Here is a 12,016-nt window from a genome sequence, read left to right on the forward strand (position 1 = left end):
CTTCTATAGAATAGAAGGCCCGCGGAATGATCTTCTACAGAATAGATGACCCGTGGTAGCGTATTTTATAGAAAAGAAGGTCCGCGGAGGGTTCTTCTATATTTATAGACTCGCGGAAGAGTTTTTTTTTATAAAATAGGCTCGCGGACGGAAGGGTCTTTGACTCCATTTACAACTCATTAATAATTGTTTTTTGTTTTCTCTCTACTTTTTCTAGAACATTGCATCCGATTTAAGTTCATCAAGCTCAAGTTCCGAATCTGAATCAAGTGGCAGTGAAAGTGGCTCCGATTCCGATGACAGCACTGAAGATGACAGACCCACAAGGGCTGCAGCGGCACAAATGATGAATCAATTGCCTAATTTGGGTATTGGACCACCATTGACGACGACATCATCTTCGCCGCAAATGCCGCATTACAACAATCATCAGCAAAGTAATAGCCACCACAACAACAGCAATCATCTTCCTCATCTCAGCAGTAGTAATAACAGCAACAACAACAGTAACAGCCATCATCAAAATTCCGAAACAAATAATTCAAATTCCCTGGGTAACTTTGGTTTCAATGATGGTTTTCCCAATGATTTATTACAAAATGATTTGCAATTATCCTCGAATTCATCGGATGATGATTCGGATTAGATTAGTAAAGCGAACATGAAATTGACTAGGGACATTACAACAACAAAAAACCAAAATCAGTTCTCTCCCATACCAATATTACACCAAACACCACACACCTATCATACTCACCATTCAACAACTCAATTCACCTCACGCCATAGAAAACACACACACGCTCACACTTAAAAAAACTAAATACTTTTAGTATATTTTTGTAAAAAAGAGAAATGAAGGTGAAGAAGACAAAGAAAACATATAAATTATAGATAATAATTATTTAAAAGTGAAAAATGAAACAAAGAAACAAAATGTTTAATCGTGAAAAGATTTAAGAAACAAAGGATATTTTGGGCGGGCAAAGAAAATAATTACAATTTTGTATGAAAAATTTATAGTTAATATTTTAAACAAAAAAACAAATAATATAAAAAGTTGTGTTTTTTATATAATAAAAACCTTGATTTTTTATTGATATTTTAGACATGAAACCCCTTTTGTTTTGTTTTTCTTTTGTTTTCTTTTGTTTCTTTTTATTTTCAACTTCTACAATTTTTGTTCCCTGCCTTTTAATATAATACAAACCATATAAATATTAAAAAAAAACCAATTACATATGTAACTAAAATATATAAAAGTGAAACCTTAAAGTTAATTAATGGTGTAATTTTTTTGTTTGTTTTTATTATTATATTATTATTAAAATTTATTAATGATATTCAGTTAATCTTAGTAAAATGTGTTTTTATGTTCTTTAGTTTAAAAAGAAAAACGATGCAATGTAGGAGGACAAGTTCAAGCAAATGATGATAATTACAATGTATAGCAGAAAAAAAACGAAAAGTAAAAGTAAAGGAAAGATTGATTTTTCTTTCTTCCCAATATATAGTTACAATTTTTAAATACCATTTTTATTATTATTTTGTTTAATAAAATTTCTTGTTAAACAGAATCAACAATGTTGTGCTGAAGAATTCCTTCTTTTTTCTCTGTTTTTTTCTATTATTTTCTTTTTTTATTTCTTAACACAAAAATTGCCAATTTATTTGCTTCTTTTTTATTATTCTTAAATATATTAATTATTATAATTAATAGTTTTTTAATTTATTTTTTATTGAATTTAGTAAATTTAAGAGTTATAATTATAACAACAAAAACAAAACAAATACCAATTATTATTACAACAACAAAAAAGAGCAAAGCAAAGAAGAATAAAACATGAACGAAGTAACAAATTATATGAGACCAGACGAAGAAATACAATGGATACAAAACAACAAAAAATTTTACATATTCTAATAAACATAAAAGAAAAAAAGCATATATAACAAAAAAAAGTATTCAAATTGTTTTCACTTTGGAGACGAGAAAGTAAGTATTGTTTTGTATTATTAAATTTTATACAATTTTTTTTACAATTCACCCTTTCCTTTGGAAGGGGTCTTACAAAGCACCCTTTCCTTTTGGTAAGGGCCTTATGAAGCACCCTTTCCTTTTGGTAAGCACTTTTTCCTTTCGAAAGGGTCTTACAAAGCACCGTTTCCTTTTGGTAAGTGTCTTACAAAGCACCCTTTCCTTGTGGTAAGGGTCTTACAAAGCATGCTTTCCTTTGGAAAGGGTCATACAAAGCATGCTTTCCTTTGGAATGTGTCTTAAGATGAACCCTTTCCTTTGGAAAGGGTCTTAAGACGCACCCTTTTCTTTGGAAAGCGTCTTAAAAAGCACCCTTTTGGAAAGGGTCTTACGAAGTACACCTTCGGGTACCTTCCACAAAGAGGGGTGCGCGCGATTACTCTCGGAGGGAATAACGCACTTGGAAACAAATCAGGTTCGACTATGGACTATATATCGTCACCATAAATGCCCGAAGACGTAACCCACAAAACCAAAACTTTACAGGAGAAGCAAAAAACGTTATAAAATTAAAAACTGTTTTACGGAATATTAATCTTATGAAGGCGAGTATATGGGATGTTATCGATCGTATACGAAGGGGAATAAGTAGTGAAACCAAACCGCTGAATTGCTTAGTTTTGAGATCCTCCATTACAAGAAAATCTGCGATATTATTCCATTTTTCGAAATGCCATTTTTTGAATAGGATCGTTGTTTTTGAACGTAGAAGCTTGAAATTTTGCCAAAGCATGTATTTTAGCTTTATGTATCAGATTACGTCAAAAAACGATTTTCGATTTTCATGTCGGTTACGTCTTCGGGCATTTATGGTGACGATATGTAGGTCCACTCCGTGTCCCTTCCTCACAAAATTTCCAAACTTTTCGCAAAAGTTCAGTTAGTCAGGCGGTATTTTGAAATTTTTTTTTTCAACAGGTTATCCTCGCGGCTCTTATTTCGACGATATAATTTTTTTGGCACGAAAGTCAATACTTCCTTAGATAATGGTCCAAAAACCCTGACGATACCAAATAAAATGACCGATGCGAACGATAATTTACGAATTGAGTAGCCGATCCGATTTGGCCGAACTTTACACATCCTAACAGGTCGTTTTCCTTGTGGTCCTGTTTAAATCGATATTATGTTATTAGTGGCAAGTTCTTCCTTACATTATGATCGAAAAGCTCTAAAAATCTTACGGTAACCAACTAAAATGTCTGGCGTGAAAGGGGTGACTGAGTTTGGTCCAACTTCTGCACATCGTATTATTTATCTCTAACTTATGGGCCGATTCCGTACAGCGAGGCGAGTCATGTCGCGTCGTCTATCGTCTCTGTGACAAAATTTAAAAAATGCACTGCGTACAGCGATAGAAAATAATCGTCGATAACAAGTTATTTTTATTTTTTTTTTTTTATTTTTATTCGTTGGTAAAAATGAACGGCGACAGCATATTTGTTGTCGCCGGAAAATGAACATTACAGCGACAAAATTTGACGTCGTCGTGCGACTTTTGCCATACGTAATGGAAAAATTGCAACTGGCAACGCGACACGACTCGCCTCGCTGTACGGAATCGGCCCATTAAATCAAATTTGAAGATAGACTATGTCGGACAACTCCTTCCAACTAAAAGTTCAAATTGTTCGCTTGAGTTTGGTTTAATGACTGTTCGAGGATTGTTTTGAAATTTTCATCGAAAGTAGTCTGTGTGACCCTGATTAAAACGATATAATTTTTTCGTGGGCAATTCCATGCTTCCTTACAAAAAGCTCAAAAAAATCCTACAGTGACCAACTAAAATGCACATTGGATCCAGCTCTAAAGGCCTGCGTACATAAGCTGCTTTGCCTGATTGCCTTGCTTACCTGCTTCATTTCTGACGTAATAAAAATAATAGAATAAAGACGAAATTTCGAACTTGGTTGCCATCAGTTGGAAATTGGGTCGGCCTTCTTTGTTCTTTTATTTTTTTATTGAAGCAGCAAAGCAAGGCAATCAGGCAAAGCAGCTTATGTACGCAGGCCTTAAGATCCATCCGATATTACTTTAGGTACCTCCTTCGCAAAAGTTCAAATTCGTTCCCTAAATATCGAAGAGAGTAACCGATAACTTTGAACATCGTCATTTTTAAGCCAAGTCAAGGGCCTAATTACGGCATTCGATTCGATCGAGTATTTACTCGTGAATGAAAAAAATCGAACTATGAAAACCTGTGTTCAAAGAACATTAAGAAAGTAGATAGTAAAAGCTCTGTTCCTTTACGTGCAAGAATCTTCAAGTTTTACAACTTTTTACTCGAAAAGCGTTCCTTTACTTCAGACAACTCATATGGAAGCAGATTACAACTTTTGCTACTTTTGCCGGTTTTACCACTTTCAAAAGTAACTCTTATGTTACACGCTGAAACTTTCATACGAAACTTTCCCATTATTTTGGCGTTCTTAGGTCGAGTTCCCCATTACAGTAATTTCATAAAATTACTTTTGTATGGAACTCGATCTATGAACGCCAAAATAATGGGAAAGTTTCGTATGAAAGTTTTAGCGTGTAACATAAGAGTAAAGGAACAGACCAAAAATATGTGTTTATTTTTAAACAAAAACTAAAAAACAAACTTATTAATGAAAAATGTAAATATTTGCTGAAATTGTTGAATAGTACTTTTGGGTAATAATTTCGGAATAAAGTTGTGGTAGAAAAATGTACGAAATGATTTATTTTTGTAAAACTTTTTGGCAGTGTTGTAACAAATTGATAATGCATCTACCTTAGTGAATGTACGATTGGTTGTACGAATAGGGTTTAATAGTTTGATTTTTATATTCGCGAGAAAATGCTCGATCGAATCGAATGTCGTAATTAGGACCCAGGTTCCAATTCAATATGGACTACATCGGTTCTTTCCTTTAGGTACCATTCAAAATTTTCGTATAAATTCAGTTTTGAAATTTTTTACATCGGTAATTTTTTTTAGGGCAAGTCCACAAATCCCTGGAGGAGACAAAAGCTATAAAAACCCCGCCGGACTGTGTCCATTCCTTCAGATACCTCCTCCGCAAACATTTCAATACTTTTGCTCTTTAATCTAGTTTAAGGCCACTTCCGGGATAGTGTTGAACATTTAGTAGGGTTGGTCATTGTGATCCAGAAGACATTCAATTTGTTCTAGGGGAAGACGATACTTTCAGAGATAAGAACCCTGAAATGACCCAACATTTAGGGCCACTTCATCTACCTCTCTGTCAATAACCTTGATGATTAGGTCTGTTAGTGGAATAATTAGTCCCAATGCCTATGATACCTACTCCACATTAGTTGTTGTTGTAGCAGCAAAGTGTTTCGCTGGCCGAAACACTATGGTTTCGGGTCAATCCGGTACGAAAAAACCCGCTGCGGTTTTAATTTTACCGATTTTTGTCGGTAACCAAAAAATGTGTTAGAGGTCCAACTACTGAGCAGTATTCAGTGTCACCATCATGACCTGCCCACCCATTTTTGGATCTCTCCCTAAGATTAATTTTCCCCCCTAATATTCCAATCTAATTCCCCATCATAGTTCATTTAAAAATCAAATTGGCATCATCATTTTGTATAAACACAACCATAACCCACCCATATGTATGTAACCAACACAAACATAGCCTCCACAGCAGAGCAGAGAGATAATTTAGTCAAGTATTTTTAGTTGAAGCACACAGTTTTTTGTTGGCTGGCAGAGCGAGAGGTAAATTCTTATTTGCAAAAAATCACAACTCTAGATTGTTCTTACAAAAATATAGATAAATTATTAATAAAAACTATTAAATATTTGAATTAGGAACTTGCAATTGAAAACCATGGCTGAATTAACAGGTCTAACCAATTCCGAAGCTGAGGAATTATGTAAACCAGCAGATCCCTCTACCAAGGTAGGAATTCGAGACAATAAAATATGTAAAATATTAAATATTGGAATGCCGGTATTTATGTGTTTTTTCACACTCCTAGGATTTTCTTTTCCAACAAACCATGTATCGTATTAAAGATCCACGCAAATCCCTGCCATTCTATACCGGTGTTTTGGGTATGACTTTATTGCAAAAATTAGATTTCCCAGCTGCCCAATTTTCATTGTACTTTATGGGGTGAGTATGTGGTGAAGTCACATTGTTTGCTACTGACTGCAGCGCAAGTGTGCTGCTTCTGCTGTTGTCCAATGGCAATAAACTTTATCAGCACTTGAATGTAGTTCTTAATTTTTTCTTCTAGATATGAAAATCCCTCTGAAGTTCCCAAGGATACCAAGGAACGTACTCAATGGGCCATGAGCCGGAAGGCCACAGTAGAACTGACACAGTAAGTATAACATTTTACCTGTTGTATACGAAATATAATAAATATCATCATGATATATTCGATAAAGGAATACAGTCTGTCGATAAAAGAATACAATATCTATAGATCTCCCTTAGTTATGGGATTAAGGTTGGTGACGGATGTATCAGCAGGAGGACTAATAACATAATATTAAAATGATCGGAAAGATTCGTAAGTCTTTACTGCGCCAGTGTTGATTTAGTTTACCTGAAAATATAGAAAATATTTGGAAATATCGATTGCTGACAATTTCAACATAAGAGTTTAGGGTCCGGTCCCGGATCTTGATGATATATGTACCACAGATAGCCCTGGGGTTCTTGAGTATAACTATATAAATTTGTTCTTGCACAAGTCCATACTTCCCGACATATGGACCTTTAAATTTCAGTAAATATCAGTAATATTTCTCATATTTTTATAGCCTCTCACATTTTTTTAATTCGAATTACAAATGGAATAATTCGAATTAAAAATGGAATAATTCGAATTAAAAATGGAATAATTCGAATTACAAATGGAATAATTCGAATTACAAATGGAATAATTCGAATTTTAAATGGAATAATTCGAATTACAAATGGAATGATTCGAATATCAAATAGATTAATTCGAATTACAAATAGAATAATTCGAATTACAAATGGAATGTTACGAATTACAACTAAAATGTTTCGAATTACATTCACTTCTTTCGGTAGTTATCATGTCAATCAGCCATTTTAGTTGGTAACCGTAGGATTCTTCTTAGAGATTCTGGACCATTATGTCAGGAAGCATGGACTTGCTAACGAAAACATTATACCGCTGTACGCAGTAGCACAAGGGCTACCTTCGATAACAATTTTAAAACGATCCTCGAAGAGCCTTTATACTGCACTTACGCGAACAATTTAGAACTTTTGTAAGGGAGGTTCCCGAGAGTGTTGTTCGATATAGTCCTTCAAAATTGATTAAGTTTAAGATAAATATTACGATATGCAAATGTTGGACTATCACTCCTTTCGATAGCTATCATGCCCACCAGCTATTTCAGTTGGTCACCGTAGAAAAGGACCACAAGGAGCACATTCGATACGAATTTCAAAACGATTCTCTTGGAGCCACTGCACTTACCCCCTGTTTTTGTAACTGTTTTTTGTTCGCTCGTCTATATTCGCAATAATTTGGATATCCATAGATCAGCCCCTAGTTGACATACAGACCTAATTCTTCGAAGATACGTTCCCTATATAGTTAAGATTTCCTCATTCAAAAATCAGCGTTCCACATTTGCGTTAAGGCGAGTAAATCGATCTATAAAATTTGACAATTCGTGTGAGAACAATACAATTTTTTACAAAAACTGGGGGTTAAAATAAACATGTTGAACTACTGTGATGGGGGTACCTGAAGTCGTTGTCCTATATATAGACCTTCTTGAAACGTGATGACGTTTGGAAGACAATTTGCTATGTTTCAGCCAAATCGGATATTTAATTCATAAGTATCGTCCGCGTCAGTGATTTAGTTGGACCCGGCACGGATTTTTAGATCATTTGAGCCATTATATCAGAAAATATGGGTTGGTATTGTACCATCGTAATTGAAGCCTCAAGGACAACTCTGCTGCCAAAAATTCAAATAGTCCAAGACATGTCCTTAGACTGCACTTAAGCGAAAACTTTGAACTTTGTGGTGGAGGTATCAGCAGGCGTCGATCGATTTAGTCCATCTCCATATAGATAATTGTTCCAAAAACATCCCAGAAGGACAAGAGAAAAATTCTCCCATATCAATGAGTGCATCCCGATTCATATTAGCTCAATGATATCGAACCTATTGATTGCCGAACGGCTTGTCTTAAGACACCACTTGTACAGACGTTTTACATTCCTGAAATACTCGGGAAATGACGCCAACATTCCACTGAGGGATACTTTGCGTTGAAATTTGATGTTGCCTGGCCTGGGAATCGAACCCACCCGGGAATTCAGCCTGCAAGGTGGGTGTGCATACCATTGCACCACGGTCTCCCATTTCCATATTACCTTGTGTAAATTTTGGAACAAATCACTTACATAGAGAGTTGCACCATAAATCTAGTCAGTTTCTTCGTGGGATATATACGTTAGAAACCTCCGATTTGGCACTTCCGCATTCAAAACCTTAACCCCATGTGGCTAAACAAGCATTTGGTATGTTTAATATAATATAACTTTTTGTGTACTTTCAGCAATTGGGGCACCGAAAACGATCCCGACCAAAGCTATCACAATGGTAATTCTGATCCTCGTGGATTTGGACACATTGGTATTATGGTACCTGATGTATATGCTGCCTGCAAGAGGTAGGATAACCAAATATGAAAATTATTTTCAAACATTTGCAATAATAAAACTTACCGTTTCGTTCTTTCTCCTTCCTAGATTCGAAGAAATGGGCGTTGAATTTGTGAAGAAACCCGATGATGGTCGCATGAAGGGTTTGGCTTTTATTAAGGATCCTGATGGTTATTGGATTGAAATCTTCAATGCCAATACTGTGTGCAATTAAATTGCCTTACTTTGCGCAAAAAAACATGAACGCAAACAAAATATTTCGTTATCCTTGTACATACATATTTATATACACATTCACATACTTATACTCGTATTTTTGTAAAGAACATTTTACTATTTACACAATAACAATTAAGAAGAGAGCCAGGAGAAAGAAACTAAATAAACAAAATTCAAAATTTCCTTAATTATAAGTCCCAATTTACATTAGGCGAGTTTACTTGCGGCAATTGTCAGTTTGTGGGTGAGAGAGGGTGTTGAGAGGCAAAGGGTTACCATATACCTCACCTCTCTCTCCATCAAACTGACAATTGCCGCAAGTAAACTCGCCTAATGTAAATTGGGACTTAGCTGTCATGCTAAGATTTCATTCATTCATTCAACAAGGATTCAATAGTGAGTGGGATTTGTCAACCACAAATTGAAAATAAACAAAATTTTTCGTGTGAAATTTTGGTTTACTATAACCACATTCATGTCGATTTTCATTCATGTTTTCGTATTTGCATTGTGTTAATAATCATTATTTGCATGCATCAAACACCACAACAACTCTTTAAAATTCTAATAGGTGACGACAATGAAGCGCGGACATTTCAACAGTTGTGCATGCAATTATAGCTGAGTTACTTACATAAAAAAGTTAAGAAGCAACGTCCTAAAATGTGCAACTCTCCAGCATCTTATGAATCCATTCAGTTTGGATAGATAAATGCTTTTGAACAGAATGGTTGACCTCAAGCTTCACATTATTGAAAGCTAATTCTTGGTCTGTTCCTTTACTTTTGCAAATAGTAAAACCGGCAAAAGTAGTAAAAGTTGTAAACTGCTCCCATATGAATTGTACGGTGTCTAAATTAAAGGAACGCTTTTCGAGTAAAAAGTGGTAAAACTTGAAGATTCTTGCACGTAAAGGAACAGAGCTTCTATTTCGTGAAATGCAGTTAACTAATACTTAATACTGAAATGAGGAAAGTGTAATCGGCCTTTAGTTTTTTGCCAACTAGAGGCTTTACTTTCCAGCCTTGGGAAAATACGTCCCTGTTACTTATTTCCAGAGTGCCGGAAAGTGCGATAATATCAAGCAGACTCTTAACGATTTCCTTCAATATGGACATAAACAAAGGAGGTGCATTTGGTTTGAAATGTATTGATCGTCATTGAAAGTTTGTTCAAAAGTTCCTTTTGGCTTTCTTACATCACTCTAATAATTTTTGATACGGTCAGTAGAAAAATATGAAACATTTTTGGCGGGAAAACCGAAAATAAACCATGAAGAGTCAAATTAGATTTTTAGACTTTTCAATGCAAAAAATTCGACTAATCGATTAATAAATGTAATCTATATATATATATATATATATATATATATATATATATATATATATTATATATATATATATATATAAAATTCTCCTGTCACGGTGTTCGGCTTTGAACTCCTCCGAAACGGCTGGACCGAATTTGATGAAATTTTGTATGTGGAGTTTGTAGGTCTGAGAATAGGTTTTTAACTACTTTTTATAGTGGTCAATAGAGTGACCAGGGTACTTCCCACACAAATTTTTATAACAAAACGTGAAATCGAAGGTATTTTTCAACCTATTGTTTAAAACTTGTTTGCAATGCTATGGTAATTATTACACTGACCCTGAATGATCATCGCGGAAGTGATATATCGCGGTCCACAATTTTTTTTCTCAAAAATGTATAATTGCAGATAATATCCGTAATGTTAGTACGCGTGTCTTTAAAAGCGCTATAAAAACTGGCTTCAATAAGTTAGACATTGCGGTCAACTTCACAATGTTCACAGTAAAATTCCGATAATTTGAAATGGCACTTGACCAAAATTCCAAAACAATCGATTGGGAAATCAGCCAAAGTTCTTCAAATTATCGAAATAACAGCTTTCAATGCAAATTCTCATAGTATAACGGGAAGTAGTGGTCTCGGGTGACCTCCCCCACAGCTGTTTTGACCAAAACGTGAACTTTCAGATATTATTGGTAATTGGTGGTTGGTGTGTTGGTAGTAGAAATCCGTTGTAGAAAAAAGTTGTAGTTGTAAATGTTTATACCGGGACCTCAAAAACGGCCGAGCAACGCGGGCCGGGCCAGCTAGTAATAATATATAATTGTTCCACAAATATCCCTGAAGGGACAAGAGAGTCTTATATCAATGAGTGTACCCCGATTCAATGATATGGTACATATGTATGTACTATATATCGCCGAGTCCAAACGGCTTATCTTACGACACCACTTGTAGAGAAGTTTAACATTGCTGAAATATTCGGGTAATGTCACCAACATTAATCTGAGGGATATTTTGTCACCGTTGAAAATTGTTTCCTGGCCGGGGAGTCGAACCCGGGCATACAGAGTGATTAATCGAAATCGATTAATCATTAATAGAAAATCGAAATTCCTACACACTATCTCCATAAGTTCCCGCGCCAATCTGATCTAAGCTCCTGAACTAGCGTAGGGCTTTGCTTGCCATTTTACTAAAGTGCAATACACATTGTCAGTTTTGACTGTCGATACTTCGCAATTATCGATTACTATCCAACCGTCCAACAAGCACAAAATATTTTGTGGTTGCCTGATGAATGAAAAAAAGAAAGGTCACACTAGCTAGCAAGCAAGCAAGCAATAATTTGTGACATATGCCATTTACTAGATTTCCACGTCCGTTAGATGTTGGGGGTTATTCTGAATGAACACTCACCGTGAGTTGTCTCACTCTCACCTTTAAGTTAAACGGCAGCGAGATAAAACTCACGGGGAGTTTCCCTTCAGAATACTCCCATCCAGCAGAACCCTTACTAGTGTCCATGCTAGTAGCACTACTAGTATTCCGTCTAGTTTTCCAGTTTCAGTTGTGAATACTCATAACGTCCATTGTTCTCAAAATGTTGCAAAATGAAAGAAGTTGGGAAGCAATAAAGGTCTTTGCGGAAAAATACTGCGAGAAAAGAAAAAAAAAAAAAAAACCTGGACGCAGGCAAAAAGTAGATGAAATGGTGCACGACGGCGTCTTAGGTATAGTTAAACATTGAATTATTATAACGATAACTTCTTCAAGATAC

The 12,016-nt window shown here is 35.3% G+C and overlaps 2 protein-coding genes across 10 annotated transcripts in view; both read left to right on the forward strand.

Moving 5' to 3' along the window:
* Positions 1-1,574, forward strand: part of Eaf (ELL-associated factor) — a 33,178-nt gene extending 31,604 nt beyond the window's left edge. For 7 of the 9 annotated variants that reach the window (XM_073956815.1, XM_073956813.1, XM_073956818.1 and 4 more), the window contains one exon: positions 218-1,292. In XM_073956815.1, the coding sequence (XP_073812916.1) occupies positions 218-646 (429 nt within the window). In that variant the 3' untranslated portion in view covers positions 647-1,292. Of the gene's footprint in view, positions 1-217 lie in introns of all 9 variants that reach the window. The other 2 variants (XM_073956812.1, XM_073956820.1) reach the window with 1 other exon arrangement.
* A 4,094-nt stretch (positions 1,575-5,668) lies between these two features.
* On the forward strand, positions 5,669-9,116 carry Glo1 (Glyoxalase 1). Its single transcript, XM_073989230.1, has 6 exons — positions 5,669-5,750; positions 5,844-5,934; positions 6,014-6,150; positions 6,275-6,361; positions 8,598-8,711; positions 8,791-9,116. The coding sequence occupies exons 2-6, from the start codon at positions 5,863-5,865 to the stop codon at positions 8,915-8,917; spliced, it is 537 nt and encodes a 178-aa protein (XP_073845331.1). The 5' UTR covers positions 5,669-5,750; positions 5,844-5,862; the 3' UTR covers positions 8,918-9,116.
* Positions 9,117-12,016: the final 2,900 nt, after the last annotated feature.

The sequence above is a fragment of the Musca autumnalis genome, unplaced genomic scaffold (genome assembly GCF_047663935.1).
Source record: "Musca autumnalis isolate F117 unplaced genomic scaffold, ASM4766393v1 scaffold_5, whole genome shotgun sequence".
NCBI lineage: Eukaryota > Metazoa > Arthropoda > Insecta > Diptera > Muscidae > Musca > Musca autumnalis.